General features: G+C 41.0%; 1 protein-coding gene across 3 annotated transcripts in view; it reads left to right on the top strand.

The window, feature by feature from the left end:
* LOC148840435 (teneurin-3) overlaps nucleotides 1-24470 on the top strand; it is a 276657-nt gene extending 252187 nt beyond the window's left edge. Inside the window, exons 23-33 of one of the 3 annotated variants that reach the window (XM_088919804.1) lie at nucleotides 1316-1565; nucleotides 4750-4770; nucleotides 6845-7077; nucleotides 8948-9102; nucleotides 10803-11677; nucleotides 14521-14696; nucleotides 15532-15767; nucleotides 17521-17817; nucleotides 19551-21162; nucleotides 21985-22115; nucleotides 22876-24470. In XM_088919804.1, coding sequence (XP_088775930.1) covers nucleotides 1316-1565; nucleotides 4750-4770; nucleotides 6845-7077; nucleotides 8948-9102; nucleotides 10803-11677; nucleotides 14521-14696; nucleotides 15532-15767; nucleotides 17521-17817; nucleotides 19551-21162; nucleotides 21985-22115; nucleotides 22876-23631 — 4742 coding nt within the window. In that variant the 3' untranslated portion in view covers nucleotides 23632-24470. The remainder of the gene's footprint in view (nucleotides 1-1315; nucleotides 1566-4749; nucleotides 4771-6844; nucleotides 7078-8947; nucleotides 9103-10802; nucleotides 11678-14520; nucleotides 14697-15531; nucleotides 15768-17520; nucleotides 17818-19550; nucleotides 21163-21984; nucleotides 22116-22875) is intronic. The other 2 variants (XM_088919813.1, XM_088919821.1) reach the window with 2 other exon arrangements.
* The last annotated feature ends 733 nt before the right edge of the window (nucleotides 24471-25203 follow it).

Raw genomic sequence — 25203 nt, 5'->3', positions numbered from 1 at the left:
TTGTTTTTGACATTACAAAGTTAAAGTCATGTTTTGCTATTAATAATAATAGGATTACTGGTACGTATTGTGTTAATGCTAATCTGCATTTAAATATTGTATTAAATTGATATTCATTTAAAATATTAGTTTTATAAACAGTATTTAAAAGTACAAATATAAGATATTATTATTATTATTATTATTATTATTATTATTAAAACTTAAAGAAGTACCCACAGTACATTTGTTACTTTTAAAAATGACTGAAGATTGAGTTACAAATTCACTGATGTTGTAAGAATTTTATTATAATATGCACAAAATAGTACAGCTCATAAAAATTGTGTACCGAAAGCTGCACTTATGTATTAGATATATATTTCTATTGTTTGTTATATTTTGTAATGCAGATAGTATAGCATCTAATTTTTTGTGGGAAAGTCAAATTAATTGTTAAAAGAAAATGTATAATCCAGTGTGTACATTGCTCTTTAAGAACTGCTGATTTCCTTAAAAAGGATCTGTAGAATAAGAGATTATGCAACATGTTCCTAAAATTAACTTAATTATTTTTTTTAATATCTTCCTTGCTTTTGTTTAAATACATTTAAAACAAAAAAATTAATTTGGATAATCAAAACCTGTGGCACAGATAATAGGTTCTGTGATGCATTTCTGCTCATGTTAATGTTTTTAAACATTTTTAAAGTAACGTGCTTTTTTAAAGCTGTAAAAAGACTGTTTAGGAAAACATTTGGGTGTGTATTGAGCCTTCTCTCTCTGCCAGGATGTGTATCGTGCAGTGTGTCGCTTTTTACCATTACAAGAACATGTTATTCTTAGTTTTTTAATACTCTAATTAATTATTCTAAAAATATCAAATTGTTTTTGTGTTGTGCTCATTTGTAAGCAGACCCCTTTTGTAATGGACTTATCAGATCGTGAGAGTAATGAAAGCGTCACTGCAATCCATATTAATACACTAAAATTTCACAAACAAGCCCACATTCTGCTTCGGCTTTTCCTTTTTTCCACCACAGTTTCTCTTTTCAAGGTACGCTGTTCCAGCAGTGCAATTAATTAGGGTTATTAAAAATACCAATTAGGTAAACCGACGTGATATTGAACTCAGACAATTTAATCAGGGAATGTGTACTTTCTTTGATCAGATCAGGAAAAAGGCAGGACTGGAAAGCCGGATTCATTACCTCGGATGCGCACGGATCTGCGGAGGGTTTTTTTTTTTCCTCTCTACTGGTCGTGTCCTCACAAGGTCCGGGAACAAGCTCATGCGGTGTTTCCCCCCCCCCCCGTCTCTCCTCCCTCCCTGCAGGAATCCTGTACAAGGGCAATGGGGAGAACCAGTTCATCTCCCTGCAGCCCCCCGTGGTCGGCACCATCATGGGCAACGGCCGGCGCCGGAGCATCTCCTGCCCCAGCTGCAACGGCCAGGCCGACGGGAACAAGCTCCTGGCCCCGGTCGCTCTGGCCTGCGGCATCGACGGCAGCCTCTACGTCGGTGACTTCAATTACGTGCGGCGCATCTTTCCCTCCGGGAACGTCACGAGCGTCATGGAGCTGAGGTTAGGTCCGGGGCCTGGCGGGAGAGGCGGAGTCCGCCCGCTTGCCCGCGCGCCGAGACGACCGGAAAAACAGTGTCAATAGAGAGGACATAAAACATCCAGTGGAGCTATTGCAGTCGACGCAACATACGTAACAGCAGCATACAATACAGCACAGTGCCAAATACATAAGATTCGGATGTATCGTATATATGCTGCCAATACGGTGCTCTGAAGGGGCTCATACGGCAAAGTTTTAAAAAGTCATAGCACTCGGACGGAATGACTTCTCAGAAAACGTTTTTTGTGGCCTTTCGGCACTCTAAAACGTCCAACCAGGTGGTAGATTTTTCAAGTTGCGAGTGTAGCGGGTGTACAGCATCGTTTACTATTAAAGGCTGCTTTAGTATGCACGCGGTTCGGCCGGTTCCGTTTCTGAACGATAATTGCCCTGCCCGTGTTTATAATCCTCGAGAGCTTGGAGCTAGCCCCGACACCAAGGGTCCCATACCAAGTGGAGACGTTAAAAGAGAGCAAGAGCCCCGAGTAAGGGGCTTGAACAGTTAATCTGGGATGTGGGAGTGGGGTTGGGGGTGTCTCCAGTGGTGTGTGCGATTGGTTTCCTTTCTTTCGAGACTTTCAAATGCCCATGGTGCAGTAAGGACTGTCCTGTCAGGATCCGTGCTAAGGTTTTGGGTAATGCTTTTCTTCAACGAGGCTCATAAACACCTTCACGACCCCATCATAAACACAGTGAAACAACAGGCATAAAAACTGTATCGCAAAATAATATTTGACATAAGCATGCCAAAACTGCTGCAACTAATGTATATCTGCAGCAAGTTCTTGTCAGCTCTCAAGTCCTTAATGGCGTCTTCCATCATTTTCACTTTGCTTCTCTCTATCTCAGCTTTCAGCTGAAGCTATGTCTCATTATGAAGCACGCCGAATAATCATGTACTTGTAATGTCATATGCACAAATAGTTGTGAGGGATTAGGCAACTTCTTATATCGTGTTGTGAAGTGTTTCTGAAAGATTTATGACTTTTGTTTTTCTTAGCTTCATTCAAATAAAGCATTACCAGATTTTAATGTCACAATAGTCTCTTTTCTCGTACCTCTGCCTTCCGAGTATGCTCTGGTTTGGGCTTTTGTGTGAACAAAATGCTTACGAGTAAACAAATAGGCAGGCTATTTGCTGTTTAGAGCAGTGTCCTCAATTTCTTTCCTCCTCCTCCTCCTTCCCTGCTGTAATGTGTGGGATTAAACCAGAAGTGTCACTTTAGGTTTCAAGAAATTCTTTTGGGCTGAAAGTCATCTTTATCATGTGCAACTTAATACAAACCATGAAAGGGAACAAGCTATCTTTGTATTTTTGCTTTAACTGGTCTATCTCCAAGGAATGTAGACCTCTAACCAGTTTCCCTGCAGGTAATATATATATATATCTGTAAATATACAGAGTTTTCTGTATATTTTTTCTCCAAGATATACGTTTACATTTTAGAAGGAGGAAAGAAATTGGTGGAGCATGAACATTTTCATAGAGTCACCTTTGCACAGGCTCTCATCATTTCAATGTAAAAAGCTTTATTATGTACCAGAAATGGAATTAAGCTCTTCCACTAAAACAGTACAAACTACCAATAAGAAGACATTTGAGATTTGCAGTGTCTCAGTCACTGGCTCTGACCATCATCAGGGATGGTTGTATTCAAAATCACTGGACAGCTGAGCCAATTTAAAAGCAGAACAGTCAGGGTTCAGTCATCTGACACCACTTTTCATGTGTTTTCAATCTTTCAATTCTCAAAACAGCCCTCGAGAGTTCAGGTGGGGGCATCCCGATCTGTTCATTAATCAAGGAAGCCTTGAAGTAGCACATGTTTCTTTCTGTTGTGCTTGTTCTTGTTTTATGTTTCTTTGTAAGAGCGTGACATTTTTATATCCAGCTGGGCACAATGAAATCTGTGTTACGACCGCGGTGCTAGTAGTGTTTCATGTTCTTTTATCCTTTGACGTGAAACATGTGTGTGCGTGTGGAGTGTATACTGTAAGCATACACAGGTAGGTTTAGAAACACTGAAAGTAAACAGCAGAGAGCGTTGCTCTTGTGGCTCCTTTCAGTCCATTGAATGTGCTCAAACAGCCGAGTCACAGTGGTTCAAACGTTCCTTTTCTTTCTTATTTTTGCTCTGTATTTTGCTGAGGAAATGCGACAATAAGCTGAGCAGAAGTCTGTCATTCAGCTAGTGACACTAGAGAATATTTCCAGTCTATTTTTATTTTTTAAATCTCAGTCTTTTTAGTGATCTCTAAAATAAACAACAGGGCAATACTTCATTTTATTCGGCATAGATTTTAGATATGCAGTGAGATGTTTGTTTACGTTCTTGTCAACCTTTATGAATTATGCCTTTTTTAAAACCCCACAAAGATAAATTTCAGCCTTTGGTCACCAGCAGACATTTGCATGAATTATATTTAATTAGTGTCAAATTCTGTGCTGTAGGATAAATCCAGTGACATTCTGCTCCAAACCATAACAGCTTATTTGCTCAGATGAAATACACCCTCCATTCACGTTTCTTGCAAATGTATAGCCAGTCACAAATGTTTTAATTGCTTAATTCCATTGTTTTTTTAGCAGAATTGATGCTTCCTATTATCAAAGGCTATATGTTACATGCAAAAATTGCAAACCTTTCTACAAAAAAACAAAACATCCTTTTCAGCTTTCCTTAGATTTTCTATGCCACAAGCATGTTAAAAAAAGCATTTTAAAGTGTGCTTTTTATTGTATGTGACACAATCAATAACCCATTATAAGCTAGTTAACCTAAGTATGGTCCATGATCTAATATATTAGTGAACTCCCGGGTGTAAAATTTGTTCCTTCCCATTGATATAAAAGTATTGCTGAAATAATTTCTACCCAGTATCATTGCAAAGACAGTTTGTGCTGTCGGCCCCCAGCCTGCCAGTCTTTTTTGCTAGAGAATCTCTCTGCTTTTCACTTTGAGATTAGATCGGCAAGATCTAATGGTGTACTTCCTAACGGACGGACATTTTCTCTCAATAAAGATAATTTCATTCTAGTTTGTCAAGTGAATCTGCAAAATCTCTTACTTTTCTGTGTGTCCTTTCCTTTTTTCTCTAATTCATGCTTTTTATTCTCCTTTGATCTGCTTCCGTTCGTCTAAGAAATAAAGATTTCAGACATAGGTAAGCCTGAGAAAATATATAAAATATTCTAAGTGTTGTATTGTCTGTGTGCACATGTTCCACAACAGCTAATTTTACATTGATTCATATACATTTGGTTCATCCTTGCATTACAAAATGTGCACTTCTAATTGTTCATTTTTTTGTATATGGCTTTTGCGTTGTTTCTGCTCTTCTGGAAATGTTGCTGTTATTGTGTTGGGCTATTTCTATGCAGCATTTACACAGCATCCTAAATTAAGACATTCTGACTCAAAACAAAAAAGGGCTTTCTTTCTGAACGTTGAATAGATTGCTAAAAGGAGGAAAGTGCTTCCCAGTCTAACAACTAATAATGTGGTATGTTTCAGTTCCATGAATAAGTATCACATCTGCCCAAGAAGTCACAATCTAGCATTTTTTTAACGCTAGCTGATACAGACAGGGACATTCAGTAAATGAAAGATGGAGACCAGATCTCAGTTTTGATTGGCATGGAGATAAACAGAAGGGATTCTTTGAACGCAAGCAGGCGTCAGGCACTTTACTATCAGACACTGGAGTCATTTAAGGAAAAAAGGGCACTGCTTTGACTTACCTCAGGCAAAAGCTGTGGAATTTCACAATCTACTGATAGGATATTGTGATCTGGATTGTCACTCTTAAGAACTGCTCCAGTCTGTTACTGTACATCTGTAGTCTGGAGTTCAAGAAATCTAGCTGAAAAATAGGGAGTCTCAATGACAATATACAATTGTGATGTGCACACGATTGCAAGAAGTGTGATTAATTAACTTAATTTGCTTGTACAGCTTCTGTTATTCTCATGTAAAATACTTCATATAAGCGAACGTGCCTTGTAAAGTATAAGCCTACGGTTACGAAAGAGTTAATAGAATATGTCCCGGCTTTTTTTATTTTTGTGAAACCCATTTTTTTCTGTATTATTAATCTTACGAGAATCCAGCTCATTTGTACCGCAGACATCTTGGTACTTAATAGTTTATGCAGCTCAGAGTCTTAACTATTCATTTTAACACATTCCCAGACAACTTGCTCCATTTGAAAGTGTCATAAAGACGACCACTATTGACTGATATTCTGCAGAGCCTCATAAAAACATTAGCAACTATCGACCTCATCCTCATCTAATGAAGCTCTTTTTTATGACTGCATAACAGAGCATCTTATGATCAGCATTGTAAATTATTTATCACAGATGTTTGTTTTATACATTCCCTTTCTTTGAGTCTTCCCTAAGTTATTTATTTGTTGATTTATATTATTTGTTTTTCTTAATTTCCAATCATTATGCCAACAGATAGATCAAGCAGTTATTTAACATGCAAAAAGTGGGCAAAACTTTAAAATGGCTTTTTTGTGTTTTGGTTTTTGCCTGGAGCAGCTCCTCTCTTTATTAAAATGAATCTCAGATTGGATTTATTTTCTGTTTCAAATTCATGTTACAGTCCAAGTTGTCCTCACTCAGGAGAGATGCTGTTGTAGCTGTATAGCTGGAAAATAAAGACTTGAGTAAACTGTTGTTTGTTTATCATGAATTTGTATTAGAATGCTTGGGACTAAAAGCCCTTCTCACTGTTTGTGAAATAGCTTTTCAGGATTTTAAGCAGGTTTAATAGATGCAAATGAACATGGCCTGACAAATGCAGCATTAGTTGCTGATTTTCATTATAATATGAATATCACTGCATTATTTTCCATCGGCAAACAAGCAATGAGAAGTGATAATGGTTGAAATGATCTGACAATCTGAAGGCGTCATTAATGCCTTGTCACTTGATAGTGATTTCCAGTCATATCCTATTATGTTCACTTGGACACAGAGCCTTTTTTTCCTGCCAAGTGTTAGAATTCCTTCCTTGTCTGTTGAGGAGGTAGACATTTAATGGCTTTCTGTTAGACACCAAAGTCAAATTCATTGTCATTACTGTTATCTCCTAGTCTGCTCTGGTCTAGAAAAACTCAACAAATGCCAGTACACCCACTCCTGCTGCCCGCGCGCAGCCGCTCGGACGCGTTGAGCGGCTGTCCGCTCGTGTTGAAGGCCACTCACGTCACCTGTCCTGTTCCTCAGCAACAACCCGGCCCACAGATACTACCTGGCCACCGACCCCGTCACCGGACAGCTGTACGTGTCCGACACCAACTCGCGCAGGATCTACCGGCCGAAGCTGCTCACTGGGGCGAGGGACCTGCTGCTGAACGCTGAAGTGGTGGCGGGGACGGGGGAGCAGTGCTTGCCTTTCGACGAGGCCAGATGTGGCGACGGGGGAAAGGCGACCGAAGCCTTGCTCATGGGTCCTAAAGGTACGGTCTCCCGCTCAGCTGCGCCCAGGCGTTTGAAACCAGGTTCTTCTAGCCCAATTCATGCTGATGCTTAGTGTTGCCGATATGAGTGTTCAAAATCCGCAAAGTCACGGACAGAGCCAGTCCCACGGAGTTGTTCAAATTGAACGATGGGACACGAAGAGGAGGGCTCAAGGAGAAACTCTGTGGCACTGCATTTAAAACAGAGAACAGGAGGCACTTCCTTATCGAGTGTGGGAGTTGGGAACAAGCTACGCAGCCATATTGTTGAATCCCATTCTGTGGCTTCTTTCAGGAAACGTTTGTTCAGTTCAGTTTATTGTCATATGACCAAGTGCAATGAAGTGCGTATTTGCATGCGTGCTCCGATATAAAGACATTAAAGGAATCACCAAAAACACAAACACGGAACAGCAGCAACAACAACAACAAGTTAAATAACATACCGTACAACTTAACAAAAAAAAGAGATACTGTAGAAGATGGAAGAGATACCTGGATCAGTTAGCTAATAGCCAATTAAACAGCCAGACAGGCTAGGTGGTCCTAATGACCTCCTCATGTTTGTAACCTTTCTTATGATTTTTAACCATGAAGAAGTGACTGTTTCTGAATTGGACTGGGTATGTCAGCACAGTGCGGAGAGTGCCTTTTGCACAGTGTGGGCATAAATAGTATATCATTGTCGTTGTTGTTCTGTGGTCCAAACAGTTTTAGATCCATTAGGTCTCACTGGTTTAAACATGATTTTAGCACATTGCATTTTTTAATATATTGTTCTGTTATAATGCTGAACAGAAAATAGAAGATTTATTTTTCTTTAAACTGCAAAATATGGGCAGGGAAAATTTCTGTAACATATTCTGCACCTCAGTAAGTTGTGGTGATGTAAGATATCAATGTCAACCCAAAAGTAAAAACGTGTGTGTTCACACATAAAAACCTTCATCACTTTGAAAAAAAGTCAACACACTGTTGATAGAATATATTGATAGGTGGTTGAAGTCTTTTTTCCACATCTTCAGTGGACATTACAGACTTCTCAACTGTCCAGCTACACAAGATTATATACAACCCCACAATCAAAATTCATCTTCATACACCATTTACCTCTTACTAACCTAGAGGCAAGCTGCTTGGACAAACATTATTTGTCACATTTTGCCTAAGCAGCTGTCTGCTGGACCGAAGTTCTATCTTAAATATTAAATTTATTATGTTGTTTAACTCCAGTCTACGTTTTAAAGATATTGTCCAAGCTTAAAAAAACCCAACAAATACTGTATTTTTTTAAATAAAAAAAAGATTTATGACAGCCTGGAGAGTCAGGTCTTAATCCATATTCCTCTGAGCACTACCTCCATGTACCAAAAAAAATCTGAAGGAAGCAGATTTTCTTGTCTCAGTTGGGGAACAAGAAACCTTTAGCCTCCACTCTATCAGTTTGGCATTTTAGCAGGATGGTGTAGTCATGGCAACAGGCTGTCTTTCATCTGTTTAATCTAAAAATGGTCAAAGCTGCAATTTCACCCTTCCTACAGGTAGGGAAAGTCGTTTTTTTTTTAAATTGTATTTTAACTAGTCTCTCTTCAATAAAAATAGATCTTCTGAAGTTTTTTTTTTCCAGGACTTGGAATACACACACTCACGCACACATAATAAACTGTGACTACGGCTATTCTTCTTCTTGCCCGAGAAGTAATTTGATACTAGAAAGCGGAGTATGAATTATTAATAACTTGCCTTTTTTTTCCAGTGACCTGAATACTGTTAAGCCAAACCCAACACATGTAGCAATCATGCTCTGCTTAGCAAGTCATGCAGTGGGTTTTAAATCGAGTCCTCGATGTCTTTTCTTCTCTCCCTTCAGGTATTGCTGTCGACAAGAATGGGTTCATATACTTTGTTGATGGGACGATGATCCGTAAGGTCGATCAGAATGGCATCATCTCCACACTCCTTGGGTCAAATGACCTCACCTCTGCCCGCCCCCTGACCTGTGACACCAGCATGCACATTAGTCAGGTGATTCTTGCGCTTATTATTTATAATATGCCAGACGGCGTCAGCTTTTGCCAGTGACACTGGTGCTCTGAAGGCCAACCTGAATGATTACAGCACCACCTTGTGGTAACTCGTCCACAGTTGGCATTTAACCCTGTGCCCCATGGCTGATCACACAGAATGCTCTCGTGTATTCTTGTTTTGTATTCATACACTGCTGATATGAATATACTGTTGCCCACATTAACACAGAATAAGTGCCAGTCAGCCTTCCTTTTCTGTTGGGGTGCTTGCCTCAATTACAGTTAGCTGAATCTAGGGTAAAGTAGGTCTTAACATAAGCTATTGATTTTAATTCAGTGCTCTATTTGGCACTGTGACTAAAAAAAAATCCAAATTCCTTTGGTTGGCCAATGGGCTTGTACTATCCAAATGAGTTTACGTGACTGGATGGTTGGGCGACCATATTTGTGCTAATGTCAGTCCACTACCATCCCTTTTGCTTGGAAGCTAAACAACTTAGCCACAGCTCAGAGTCTCCTACTGCTACATCTGAACTCCCAGGGATTTTTTTTTAGTTCGCTCTTACAAACATAGATCATGATCACACCACAGCCCTGTCTCTCTCTCTCCCTCCCTCTCTCTCTCATTTGGCCTTTTCCATTGTGCTTCCTCAGCTCTGTCACCAGTAGAAAAAGGCACATCCCCCTTGGAGGAGCTAAGTTATTCATAAGTCATTACTCCTGGGTGGGGAGAGAACTACAGTGTGTGGCAGGGTATATTTTGATCCAATGGAGCAAAAACAAACAAAGACAGCACTTGTCACCAATTTAATTACCACTGAGACCAGAATTCAAACCCCCAATACCCCTGGGACCACATGGCTGAAGTCCACAGAGCACTGAGCTCTAGTGCATCAATATTAAAAGAATTCATACACTTTATTGACTTGCCTGAATGATTTGTAATGCAGCCTCCTCTGATTCTGTAACACTCTCCTGTAAACCTGTAGCAGTAGAGATTTGAATTTTAAAACTCTCAAAAGCTATCTAGCTGGTCAAAAAAAAGATCAAACTGGATTTTTTTATCACTGATTAGTTAGGAATTTTCTGTGGTTTACATTTGTAACCTTCTGAAGAGTCATCATTATGTCACAGTCAAACTGGAATGTATATGTACTGTATGTCCTACACATGTGTATGTGTCTCTTACTCATGTATTTACTTACTCATGTAAGTGCAATTACAATATAAAGGGTATGATTTTATTTCTTATAATTAACTACACATGGCCTAATCATTATTTTATTTTCCCCTTGCAGAAATGTTTGACCTACCAGGTTAAAGCTAAAAATGTTTCCAGAACTAAAGCTTCATTTCATGGGTAGAGTCAAAGTGTGTAGGGAGGGGATTTGTCACAGTGTTATCAGTACCTTTGTGGAGGCACACAAATTGTCAGATGAACAAAAAAACAGGATTATAAGAAGCTTAACTCCATACAGCTAATTCATGGCCAGACCCAGCTACTGCAAGTCAAAGAGGAAACATCAAGCAGGCAAATCAAATCAGAACACGCAACACAAAAGCACAAAGTGTATTTAATCCCTGGGAGTAAAATAGTCCTGTATATCACTGTCAGGCTACAACACTGCTCTCCAGAAGCATGAATACCTCTTGATTCATAATGTGCGTTGCTTACTTTTTTTTCTGTGTTTTGTTAAGGTTCGCTTGGAGTGGCCTACGGACCTGGCCATCAACCCCATGGATAACTCCATTTACGTTCTGGACAACAACGTCGTGCTCCAGATCACAGAGAACCGCCAGGTGCGCATCGCGGCCGGCCGGCCGATGCACTGCCAGGTCCCGGGGATCGAGTACGCCATGGGCAAGCGGGCCGTTCAGACCACCCTGGAGTCCGCCAGCGCCATCGCGGTGTCGTACAGCGGCGTGCTCTACATAGCGGAGACGGACGAGAAGAAGATCAACCGCATTAGGCAGGTGACGACCGATGGCGAGATCTCGCTCCTGGCGGGCTCCCCGTCGGACTGCGACTGCAAGGACGATGCCAACTGCGACTGCTATCTGACCGGGGACGGGTACGCCAAAGACGCCAAGCTGAACGCGCCTTCGTCCCTCGTGGTGTCGCCTGACGGGACGTTATACATAGCCGACCTGGGGAACATTAGGATCCGGGCTGTCTTAAAGAATAAGCCGCTGTTAAATTTGATGAACTACTACGAGGTGGCCTCTCCTGCAGACCAAGAGCTGTACGTCTTCGACATCAACGGCACTCACCAGTACACCATGAGCCTGATTACTGGGGACTACAAGTATAACTTCAGCTACAGTAATGACAATGATATCACCGCCGTCACAGACAGTAACGGGAACACCCTCCGTATCAGGAGAGACACGAACCGCATACCGGTCAGGGTGGTCTCTCCAGATAAGCAGGTCATACAGCTCACTATTGGGACCAATGGAGGATTGAAGTCTCTCACTGCCCAGGGCCAGGATCTGGTTCTCTTCACCTATCATGGCAGCAGTGGCCTTTTGGCAACAAAGAGCATCGAGATTGGATGGACCACTTTTTTTGAGTGAGTATGAATCATTACCCGGCTAACAGCAGCTGACGGCTTCCAGTGTGAGTTCAAGTTCTGTTTCTTTTCAGGCAAGCAAGTTGGTGGTGGCAGCACAGCAGGCAGTGTGTGCAATTTATTTCACGCTAATGTCTCATTCTGCTGTCAGAAATGTCACCGTTGACTGAAATGTTGTAGCACTTTCTGTGCTGGCGAAGAATTATTATTTTTTATGTTAACTGTGTATGTGGATTCTCAGATGTGTCCACAGTATTGCAAATGACTGTGTATAAAATGAAATTTGCGGTCGTCATTTTAAAACATAAGTGCATGCAGAATCAGTTGCGTAACTAAAATTAGGTTATTAAAATTGCACTTATATACAGCCACGTATTTACTTTTTACGTTTTTGTTCCTGCTTGGGTTTTTTTCCCGATGAGGTGTACCTTAGTTTGACCGATGACTTGCAGCTGGCTTTGATGTGTGCTGTTTGCAGGGCCCACACAGCGTCATTGTGAAGCTTTGACAGGGAATGGAAAAAGAGTAGATAAAATGGACCTGGAAATTAATCAAAAACCAGTGGTACTGGCAGCCGTCCAGAAACGGCAGACAGGCCTTTCAGCAGTCACTCAAAATATCAATAGGCCAGAGCAGACGGAGCGGTATACGGAGTCTAGGTGTGCAATTCAGTGAAGGCTTCCCAGTTGTAAAGCCGACACTAAATATTATCATCATTAAAGAGTAGTCGGTGATCCTCTGTAGCTATTTCTAGACTGACAAGTATTAATGGACAAATTCCCACCATGGGTTTGTTGAGTACAAGCAATGCTCCTTAATGGCCCAACACAGCTGACGAGCTGTTGTTCTTGTTCCTTCAAGTTTCACACAAATCATAAACTCGACTATTAGTGCTGTAACAACCCACCAGCATGTATGACTCACTGGTATGGTATGTTGTCTCAGTTCAACTAGTACGCTGCCCATCACACTGAAATGGAATGAAAGCACCTCAGAAGTCATTAAACCTGGTACTGCATGTCACGCTAGTAGAGCAGGACCAGTAACTTTGTCATACTTTATTTCTTCTGTGGACAGATGTCCTTTAAGGAGTTTCAGATGCATTCCATATACTCCACTTCGGCACATAGCATAACATCTATACTACTTAGGATACTGGCAATGGAATAAATTGTGCTCTATACATTTTTGGATAAAGGTGAAGATCTTATAGGGAGGAAAAAAGACAATGTGACACCTTCAGCGTAGAAAACCATTATGAATGCAGATTTATTTTATTAATCGGTGAGCAAAATTATTGTATGTTTTTAAATATAATTAACACTAATTACTGGATTCTACTGTGTTATAATATTATTTCATATAGGAAGATCTATAAGCCTGATGATATGTGCTCAAAAGTTTTCTTCACCTCCAATTATTAAACTATGAGCTGTATAAATATGGTAATATGGAACTATATATATAAAAACTATATACAGTATAGTGATAATTTGTAATATGGCTGTAGACAGTCAGAGGTACTGTAAAGCCCCCTTTTAGCTATTCTTGTTACCTCCCGACTAGGAAAATGACAACACACGTGTGTTAAGAACTTCACGCATGGCCGTTTGCACTCGCAAAACTGACAGTGTGACACTGTTTAAACAGCGCAGAGCTTTGCTGTTTTTAATCACGCTGACTGAGTCCAGTAAGAGAAAAAAGAGGATGTTGATGGGAGCAAGGCTTCCAAACAGCTAAGGCTGCTGATACAGCTGGGCATCTTAGAAGACCCAATTACAGCCATAAGATGACTCAGAGCCAGCACAATCCGATGCAAGCTCCCCTGCAATTATAATATCATTACTCAGTGTCACCTGGCTGCAGGACTGCAGTCTGCCCACAAACACGAATGACAGCCCCCTGGATATTGGCAATGTATAATCTTTACAGATTTACCAGCAGAACCTCTGTGTGATCAGTGTGCAACATTACTGAAAGTGAATGCTATGCGGTTGGTTGGTTGCTTGTATTCACTCCGATACCGGACGCACCTGGTACCGATCGCTTACGTGGAGTGTAGCTGACGTGAATTTGCTATGTGAGAACGCTGCACTGACGGACTGCAGCTCCTCCCCGGGCTGCTCATGTGAACTGATGATGCGAAAGCAGTAGAGGGTAGGATGTGATGTGGGAGGCGTGCAACAGGGCAAATCGCTCTGGCTTGCCATGCAGGCACACATAGATTGACAAACCGCGGCTGTTCTCAATGTACGTGACTTTATTGTTACGAATTAACAGTGATACGCATTTTTTTTACAAAAAATGTATTGTACCCTAGTCCACATTGAGATCTGCAGTTTTTTTAACCTAGTTTTTTCTTTAGCTGCCATTTAGGTTTTTTTTTATGTTTGCCTACGGAGTGTTAGTAATAATAAGTTGAATTCTGGGTCTGCTAGCTGTACATGAGAGCGGTATGGTAAAACTGTACTGTAATAAGCTTTCAGTTGTAGCCTTTAGCAGTTCAGTTGGCATTAAATATAATTCTTTTTCAGGTTACACACTGTTCGCTTCTAAAGATCATTAATGACTGCAGCCTTTATCACAGGAATGACTCACTGGAGTATTGTGGCAGGGTGTGAAATTTATCGTCATTTGACTTAGCATGCAATTTCTACTTCTTTCTTTCTGGGAGAGTGTCAGTGTTGTAAGGTTTGTAGTTTTAAGCAGCTAGGACAGAATAAGAGATAAAACATTTTTTTTAGATTCCCCAGGTACTTGTTTTAGAGTGTTCTGCTTTTGAATTGAGGCAGCGCTACATGACCTCAGAGCGGTTTACTCAATTAACTACGGTCTTCCTTAAGCTATGACAGCGAAGGCCGCCTAACGAATGTGACTTTTCCAACGGGAGTCGTGACCAGTCTCCACGGGGAAATGGAAAGGGCTATCACTGTGGGCATTGAGACTTCAGGGAGGGATGAGGACGTCAGCATCACCACTAACCTCTCATCCATTGATTCGTTCTACACTCTGGTTCAAGGTAGGGGAGCTTCCTGGCAGTTCAGGAAGAAAATGACAATACGGTTTTGTTTTGTTTTGTTTTGTTTTAGTAATACCACCAGGACAATGCGCACTAACCCACAGCAATTCATCATTGTGAAGACAAACAGCTTGTGCTACACACAGCTAATGAATGGCTTCTCGGCGCTGTGTTTTGTTTTTTTTCCTGATTGTATAAATAAGAATCCCTTCGCTCTGCTTGGAGATTGCCGGCTTATGAACTCCTGGTTCTTCGGCAACTTATTTTTGCCCTCAGAAAGATTAATTGTACAGATTATTCCTTGAAGGATCATCATCGATTCATGTCTTTGTATCTCTTGAGATGTAGAAAATCTGTTGGTGTAGGTTTAGGAGAAACTGGGCAGGTCTTTCCATGCACAGTAAAGGGATAAAAGGTTTTCTGACCCCATCCTCACATAAAACAGAAGCCTCCCCCAACTGCGGTACTTGACAGAGATGAGCCAAGCCTATGATTCCTCATCTGTCTTGAATTCCGCACGTTTTCTGTTTGCTGCAAGCTCCGAGAGGAATGTGGCATACAGAACCTCCTGCATGCCACAGCAGAGCCTGTCTGAAGATGAATAGCTCATCAGGTGGGCTCTTTCAAGGAAGTAATACATTTTTACCAGCAGCCTGTCTGCCCTCCCATATTTTTCATGTGTGGGTTTCATGTGAGCTGACACAACTGACCGTGCCCAATTAGGCATAAAAAATAACTGGCGATTGAACATTTTAAAGTCAAATACAGTTGTGATGTTTGAAGATCTGTTTTTGACCCTTTTTTCTCCTTTTCATGACATTTCTTTCCCCTTCAGACCAGTTAAGAAACAGTTACCAGGTTGGCTTTGACAACTCCCTGAGGGTTCTTTATGCTAATGGCATGGATACCCATTACCAGACGGAGCCTCACATTCTGGCGGGCACTGCCAACCCAACAGTGGCCCGGCGCAACATGACACTGCCTGGGGAGAACGGTCAGAACCTGGTGGAGTGGCGTTTCCGTAAGGAGCAGACCAGAGGCAAGGTCAACGTGTTTGGAAGGAAACTTCGGGTGAGGGAAATCTCCCTAGAAAAGTTTAATAAAAGTAAATATTACCCAAAATACGAGCACTGCATACATCCATCCATTTCATGGCTGCTTTACCTAGGACAGGGTCGCAGGAGAGCCAGAGCCTATGCCAGCAAGCAACAGGCGCATGGCAGGGTTTCGCGGGGGACACGCAGACACATACACACGCAGGCTCAGACCAGGGACAGTTTTCCCAGAAGCTAATTAACCTTCCAGTATGTCTTTGGACTGAACCATTCCATCCAAGAGCACATGGATAATATAAAACTCTATGCAGATAGCACCTCGGCAACTGACGGCCCCAATGCAAACCACTGCACCACCACTACCATGCCGCCCACAAGGACTACAGTGTCCTAGAAATCAAGAATGGTCCCGATTGCACGTTTTTGGCTACAGAGCGCTTAAATAGTGGTCTTGTGAGAGCAGTGGCTCTAAATAAGAGGCTGCCAATCTGATCTATCTAGCTCGTTTGGTTGCTGGTAGATAACTGATCGGATTGATGATCAAGGATCGCATCCAGAAGCTCTTAAGAGAAGCCAGTGTGTTGCTTTGATCACATGGCCGGGCAGCTTGTTCCATACTCCTACAACCCCTTTGTGTAAGAGCTTATTGCTCTCCGTTTTAAAGACTCTTCCACATATAGTAGTTTCAGCTTGTGTCCTCTGGTTTCTGGTTCTCCGCTGGTTCTGAAGAAGCCTAGTGTCATTGTGTTTGAGGATTCTGGATACCAGAATCAGGGCCTCGTATTCTTCTTTGTTCCAGAACTAGGAAGGTTCCACAGCAACAAAAGAAATCGCCCACAACCCATACCGTACTTCTCATAGTCACACTTTTCAGAAAACAAGCAAAATATGCTATTTATATCCAACTTAATTTTGTTCGTTGGGTGCATCTTCATTTAGATTCCAAGCATATACATAGAAAAAACAGGAGGTGCCAAATTCTGAGATTCTTAAAAAATAATTATTCTTATTATTCGGTTAGGTAGATTTCTCCCAAAGAAAAAATATAGTAAGTAATACATTTTTACAAGTTAGAATAAAAAGTTTGAATTTCAAGCATTTCCACTACTATAGTACATAATTAACTGTACTTTTAAGTTATGATGGTGTGTTGCATGTATTATTTCACAGTTTCATTTATGCCTTAAAATCTACCAGTCATTTCTCTCACAAAAAAGCCCAATTCTCATTTTCAAGTGATTTTGAGTTTCACGTCAACTAAATTCCTCCGAACGCAAGGCTTCCATCAATATCTTGTGTTTTCCCAGCAACACAAACATGTGGGACTGAGGTACTCCCACAGCATTAATAAAGCGACATTGTTTTTTATATATATATGAAATAAATTGGACTGGGGTCAGAATATGATTTGCTCTGCTTCCACTTCTAAAGCTTGTCATCTTTAAATGAATGGCTCCTGTAGAGGGAAACTTTGCATGGATACACTCTAATATTTCTTTTTACCGGTTGGGTAAATTCTGAGGGGCTTAATTTAAAAGAGTTTGAACAAATGCCAGACTGTCTTTCAGTTTAATGAAACCCTTTAAAAAAGCAGTTAATCTAATGCCTTCCACTTACATCAAGAACTCCCAAAATTAATTTACTGTCAAAGAGAATCAATCACAGTAAATGGTGTTTAAACAATAGCAGGTCATTGAGAAGCAATAAGTGGGTGGCTTTGAGGCTTTTCCGATTGGCTTCGACAAGAGTTGTGTTTGTGTTTTTAAAAGGTGAATGGCAGGAATCTCCTCTCTGTGGACTACGACCGAACCTCCCAGACAGAGAAGATCTATGATGACCACCGTAAATTTCTGCTGAAGATAATTTATGACTCTTCGGGTCACCCTACCCGTTGGGTGCCTAGCAGCAAGATGATGTCTGTCAACATCACTTACTCGGCCACAGGACAGATCACAAGCATGCAGAGAGGCCCCACAAGTGAGAGAGTGGAATATGACGACCAAGGCAGGCTTGTCTCCCGGGTGTTTGCTGATGGGAAGATATGGAGTTACACGTACCTTGAAAAGGTCAGATGTCTTTATCCTTTAATGTAGCACCAGAACTACAGTACATGGGTAGAAATACACAACACACAAAAATAGTTATCGTTCTTACAGTTTCCGTGTTTAAAAGCCGTGTGAAAGGAGTGGGTATTATTACAGCATTGTGATTTTACACAAATGAGTGAGATGTTTTGACAAAAGAAGGTGCTTTCACTAGATTCCTGGGAACAGATTTTTTGGTCTGCGAGCTTGGAAATGTGTCCAGTAGCTGGACTCTTACAGTAAATAGTTGAGAATCCCACAAGGTAGGAGAGGAGCAATAGATTGTTATTCCTTGTGGCCTTGAGAAGCAATTTAAGAGGGAAAATTGCTTGTTGTTGTGGATGTTTGTGCACCAAGAGATGGATAACAAGGGTTTCAAACTTATAAAGCAAGAAGTCTGGGTTGAAAAATGAGAACTGCTGGAAAGCAGAAAGCAGCTGACACGTCAGATATATCTATACAGATGTGTATATAATTTATATATACTCCAACAATGGCAAATTCTCAAGACTGTTTTAACAAGGATGTTTAAACCACTTTGTTACATTTAACTTAATACTGGAATATCTCTAGTTTTGGAATTAAGTAACTTTAATCACACATAAAAGTTTGAAAAATATACTAGCATTACAGTGCGAAGAGAGAACATCATGTTATTTTAATAGCTTGAAGGTCTAAGTCGGCAGTTCCATCTGTGCTGAAAAGTGTTTTTCTAGAATGAATTGGCCTTGTAATTATATGTACCATATTTGCAGAGTTCTTCTTTTAAATTCAGTGGATGAACTAAGAAGAATCCAACCAATGAAAAGTAAAGTAAAAAGTGTAGGTGTTACATATGCATAGTTTTCTTAGCACTGCCTGACACAAGTGCAGGTGGCGTGACCAAGAAGAAGGATATCATCTTGGAAACATATGCCATATTGAGAGCCTAGGGAGCTCAAGCAAAGTCCTTCCAAGTATGGATGACAAGGTGACGGATTCTGCCCGGCACTCCGGTCTCCCACCACAGGCACACATACAGTCAGAGATGCATATGGAAATAGTCTGGTGATTTGCGCCTCAGAGGATGAAAGAAATGTTTCTAACAAACCGGGAAAGATGGGTTTTTTTACCAGTAAAATGACACAGCCTCATATGCTATGAATTTTAAGAAGAAGAGTTTAGGGGAGGTGTACCTGCTGGACTGTCTCCTGCATCATCCAGTGTGTTGCTTTCATTTCAAGCGTGATGTATTTGTGTTACCTCCAGGCAACACTGAACAGAAATGCCGAGAGCTCTTTTAATGACAAAGTGAATCTGATTACTTTATCTCTAACCAGCTGCTCGTAAAAAGAGATGTAAAGATCAAGCCGCACCAAAATTAGTGTGATTTTAATTTCCTAACCGTCCTTTTTTCTGACATAAAATTCTTGTGCTTCTTACCAATATGCAAAAGGTTTAATTACCCGCTGTTTTGCTAAGTGAATTTGACATTAAATGGAGCCTACCTTATAACATAAGTAGCAGCGCATTATGAGGCCAGAGCTAATAATTGCAAAACCCTTTAGAATTATGCATCCAAGTACATTAAACAGAGCAGCATTAAAGACTTGTAGGTCAAGGATAACTCAATTAAAAAAGGAAATCATTGCCGAAATGGAATGTTAATACCTGTTGTCACCTAATTTGCATTTTAATACCCATGTGTATAATTATTCTGTCTACTTCCTTTCCAGTCAATGGTGCTGCTGCTCCACAGTCAACGCCAGTACATCTTTGATTATGATTTATTGGATCGTTTGTCTGCCATAACAATGCCGAGCGTGGCCCGTCACACAATGCAGACCATTCGCTCAGTTGGGTATTACCGCAATATTTACAGTCCCCCTGAAAGCAATGCCTCTGTCATTGTGGACTACAGCGAAGATGGGCAGCTGCTGCAAGTGTCACACTTGGGAACAGGCAGGCGAGTCCTGTATAAATACAGAAGACAAAATAAGCTCTCCGAGATCTTGTATGACAGCACGCGTGTCAGCTTCACATATGATGAGACAGCAGGGGTCCTTAAAACTGTGAACCTGCAAAGTGAGGGCTTTATCTGCACCATTAGGTACAGACAGATTGGCCCTTTAATCGATAGACAGATCTTCCGCTTCAGTGAAGGTGGGATGGTAAATGCTCGCTTTGACTACACCTATGACAACAGCTTCCGCGTTACCAGCATGCAGGGTGTGATAAATGAAACGCCTCTGCCCATTGACCTCTACCAATTCGATGACATCTCTGGGAAAGTCGAACAGTTTGGCAAGTTTGGCGTGATCTACTACGACATCAACCAGATCATTTCCACAGCCGTCATGACTTACACCAAGCACTTCGACGATCATGGTCGGATCAAAGAGATCCAGTATGAAATATTCCGCTCTCTGATGTATTGGATAACCATACAATATGACAACATGGGCCGCGTGACCAAGAGAGAGGTCAAAATTGGGCCATTCGCCAACACTACAAAGTACGGTTACGAGTACGATGTGGATGGGCAGCTTCAGACGGTCTACCTGAACGAGAAGATCATGTGGCGGTACAACTACGACCTGAACGGAAATCTGCACCTGCTGAATCCCAGCAGCAGTGCCCGCCTGACTCCTCTGCGCTACGACTTGAGAGACAGGATCACCCGCCTGGGCGACGTTCAGTACCGGCTGGATGAGGACGGTTTCCTGCGTCAGAGGGGGGCCGAAATCTTCGAGTATAACTCCAAGGGCCTCCTCGTCCGCGTGTACAGCAAGGGCAACGGCTGGACGATCCAGTACCGCTACGACGGCCTTGGGAGGAGGGTCTCCACCAGGACGAGCCTGGGGCAGCACCTCCAGTTTTTCTATGCCGACCTCAACTACCCGACCCGGATCACCCACGTTTACAACCACTCCAGCTCGGAGATCACCTCCCTCTACTACGACCTGCAAGGACACCTCTTCGCCATGGAGATCAGCAGTGGAGAGGAGTTCTACATCGCCTGTGACAACACAGGAACGCCCCTGGCCGTTTTCAGCAGCAATGGACTGATGATTAAGCAAGTCCAGTACACGGCTTACGGAGAAATCTACTTCGATTCCAACCCAGACTTTCAGCTGGTCATAGGATTCCACGGGGGCCTGTATGACCCTCTGACAAAGCTTCTGCACTTCGGGGACCGAGACTACGATATCCTGGCAGGACGCTGGACCACCCCCGACATCACCACCTGGATGAAAGTGGGAAAGGACCCTGCACCATTTAACCTCTACATGTTTCGGAACAACAATCCCGTCAGCAAAGTGCACGACGTCAAAGAGTATATCACAGGTAAGATTTAAGTTGAGACTTTGTTGCCGTTATTAGCACAACATATTTGACGTATTTGTTTATATTTATTTCTTAATTGGAACAGAGATCACCATATCCAGGGCTGTTCCTTTGTACAATACATCTGATAAAGCCTTGAGATGTGGATTTGTCACATTAAAAAAAGATTGTTTTTCTTTTTTATGTCTGGATCTTCATGCTTTAAATCAACTGGCTTGTCTGCTATATTTAGGAAGTTAAGAATATTAAAACAGTTGCTTTTTTAAGAACAGTGGAATACTGTCATTTCAAACATAAAATCATCTTCCCTTTTTCCCTATTATCTATGAATGTTATAGTTGTACATTCATAATGCAGTCATACGTAACATTAAACATAAAGTACTCATTTTCTGAAAGCATCAGAGTTTTTTAATATAAAATTGTAGCAGATATTTTACAGTGTACAGAGAGCTTTATGCAATCCTGCAATTGTGTTTAAATATAGCACTTGTAATGCTATAGACAATTTAAATTAGCTTTATTACAGGCTTCAAGGAAACAGTATATATTGTATATATATAGTGAATATACTATACTTGTACTTATTTCAATGTCAGAACAGCTGTATTTACCAATGCTATGTCAAAATGCTTTTATATTAGCAAGGACATTTTATAATAAATATGCATAATAACAGTGATTTTTTTATATGTTTGCGTTAGATTTCCATTGGACTGAAAGTTGCAGAGAAGTCCCATTTTTAGTTGGACTTTTAGTTTAGTTTTTCAGTCAGGTTTTCCTGACAGTGCTGTACTTTTTTCTGTTTCTTTTCTCTTCAAAGATGTCAACAGCTGGCTGGTGACATTTGGATTCCATCTGCACAATGCCATCCCTGGCTTTCCTATTCCCAAATTCGATATGACAGAACCTTCCTTTGAGTTGAAAAAGAGTCAGCTTTGGGATGATTTACCGGTAAGCAGTCAAAAAGGACATCTGTAGAGCTCTACAAACTGTGTTATTTTTCTGGCATAAAACCAAATTATTAATTCACATGCCAGAATGTACTTGATTTGCAGTAATAGGTATTTTTTTATTAGGTATGCCTAACAGGCACAGGGAAATAAAGGACTTCTTAGGCAATAACTTGCAGTTGAAATGTTTGCACATTTGTGTTATTTCAGCCTTTAGATGTTAAAAAAAGCTTCATGTATAATATTTCACACAAGTTCAGTATAAAGACAGCGATTAATATTTTGGTGTTAAATGCTAATTTAAAAAATCTTTGATGTTTGCGTGCTAAATATACCTGTAATTCTTAATACTGTGAAGTGGAGATTCACCTTCTTCATAGCTGTCATTGTTAAAAAAAAATTTAAATGTTCTGCAGATCTAAACTTCAGTGGCCCCAAGATAAACTTTTTTTAAGAAGTTTAAAAAAACTATGCCTTTAAAACCTTTTTACACATTTCTCCCATTCAATAATTCAGAAATCTCCAGATTTTTGTAGTTTGTAAGATTTTTTATGTTAGGATTCAAGGTTCAAGTTATTAATTGAATCAAATCATTGATTTAATGCTGCTGTATTATTTATCGTTTCTGTATGGAATATGGATATCCTAAGTCGTACTACAAATATATTTTTAGAAACGTTAAAGGCTGGCAGACCGCTCTAAGGTAGACTGTCTGAGGTTACGCGTTGCATCAATAATGTGAGCTCTTCTTTCTTCTGCAGTCTGTTTCTGGAGTTCAGCAAGAAGTCGTGAGACAGGCAAAGGCATTCCTGTCGTTCGGAAAGATGCCGGAGATTCAGTTCAATAGGCGCCGATCTAGCAGGGAGAAATCGTGGCTCTGGTTTGCAACCGTCAAGTCGCTCATCGGGAAAGGGGTGATGCTGGCCGTCAATCAGGGGCGGGTGGTGACCAAGGCGCTGAACATCGCCAACGAGGACTGCATCAAGGTCGCCGACATCCTGAACAACGCCTTCTACCTGGAGAACCTGCACTTCACCATCGAGGGCAGGGACACCCACTACTTCATCAAGACCGGGCTGCCGGAGAGCGACCTGGGCAACCTGCGGCTGACGAGCGGGCGCAAGTCCCTGGAGAACGGCGTCAACGTCACCGTCTCACAGTCCACCACGGTGGTGAACGGAAGGACTCGCAGGTTCGCGGACGTGGAGATGCAGTACGGCGCCCTGGCGCTGCACGTGCGGTACGGCATGACCCTGGACGAGGAGAAGGCACGTGTCCTGGAGCAGGCCCGGCAGAGAGCCCTCACCAGCGCCTGGGCCAGGGAGCAGCAGCGGGTGCGCGACGGCGAGGAGGGGGCGAGACTGTGGACCGAGGGGGAGAAGCGCCAGTTGCTGAGCGCCGGAAAAGTACAAGGTTATGATGGGTACTATGTACTCTCTGTAGAGCAATACCCCGAGTTAGCCGACAGTGCTAACAACATACAGTTCCTAAGACAAAGCGAAATAGGGAAGAGGTAACAAACTGTTCATTACCGGCTGCCAAAGAGACTGCCTGTGGCCGTTCCTACTTGGGGAACCGAACTGAAGTGTTGGCACGCGTAGCTACAACAGAGTACATGTAGAAAATAACTACTACTTAGGCCTTAACAAGGCCGTGACACAGATTTGCATCTGTAGCACAACCTTGATGGACTTCAAACTCTTGTGTAAAAGAAAGAGTCAAGGAGAAAGAGTGGTGGTTTGTGGAATCAAATTGTTTTTACAAATGACCTTAAAAGGTGATCTGCTTTAAAAATTAAAAAAAAAAGTTTAAAAAAGAAATGTGTTTACATATGCATATCACTGCACTCGAATGGACTAATATGTATAAAGCCTATTGGTTTTCTTTCTAGGCAATGTCTATAATCAGATGTTTGTTTTCATTCTGAATGGTTGACCTTTGCTTATAAAAAAAAGTAGTTTTGCTCTTAATAAGAACTGATGTGTCTCAGTAACCAGCCAAAACTGGGAAATTCTGCTGTTAATAATTCCAACTGCTTTTACTGTGCCGCTTTCTGAGAGGACATTGTTGCCAGTGACCTGCTACCGGAGATATCAGATTTATTGTTAATTTTTTAATGGTATTGTAGTGCTCCTTGGGAAAGATACAATTAAAGCAAAGAGAAACAACTGACGCAACAAAATCATGTCGTACAAAGCAAAGGAAAACCCAAACTTTTTTGTAAATTATGTGAGACAAGTTCTTTATGGATTTTTTATATGAATTCCAATTAACTGTTCATCGAATATTAGTCTCAGAGGAGGTAATTTATGTAAAGTGTTTATACATAAAAATAAAATCTTAAAAATACTGAGGATTTTTTGGTCATGCGTTGTGGTTTATTCTATTCATACAGTATGTTTGAAATTGTCCATCCTGTTTTAAAATTTAAATGATCCCACAGTCATATATCAGCGCTGAATATTCACTGCTGATATCTTAGCTGTGTTATCAGCATAAGAGCTTCAAATAGCTTTTTGAAGATGAATGTTCTAGGACTTCATACTTAGTTTGAAACAAAATATCTGAACTTTTTTGAACCAGTGGCAACCTTCTACTCTTTAATATTGATTTTTTTTTTTTAGTCTTTTGAGAGAAAATAGTCTAGCGGCTTCAGATACTGCACATAATATCAAATATTCAGCCACAGTCTTTTGTAATTTGGTGGAGCTCGCTGATCAGACAATATTAGAACTAAAGGAGAAGCAAATGTTGGAGAGTCCTATGGTTACTTTGTGTTTGTCCTCCTTTAACTTCCCCATTTATTTTGAGTTCTTTCTATTGTGATTGTTAATTTATATGTAAATGATCCTATTACTTGGAAAATGGTCGTAATGCGATTGCCAAAACTATATTAATCTTCACACAACACAAAGAGATTTCTATATGCTATGGCCATGCCCATATAGAGTACTTGAGAAAGAAAATGCACGTACTGTAGGCAAACAACACCGGTTTTGTCTGGAATTCACACCCCTGTTACTGTGGAGGTGTCGTTTAGCATAATCATTTAAAAAGTTAATTTTTTTGTAAAATAAGTATTTAAATCA

Source organism: Atractosteus spatula, chromosome 1 (assembly GCF_055471065.1).
Source record: "Atractosteus spatula isolate fAtrSpa1 chromosome 1, fAtrSpa1.hap1, whole genome shotgun sequence".
Classification (NCBI taxonomy): domain Eukaryota; kingdom Metazoa; phylum Chordata; class Actinopteri; order Semionotiformes; family Lepisosteidae; genus Atractosteus; species Atractosteus spatula.
The sequence above is the reverse complement of the archived record's forward strand: the minus strand, read 5'-3'. Positions and strand labels throughout refer to the sequence as shown.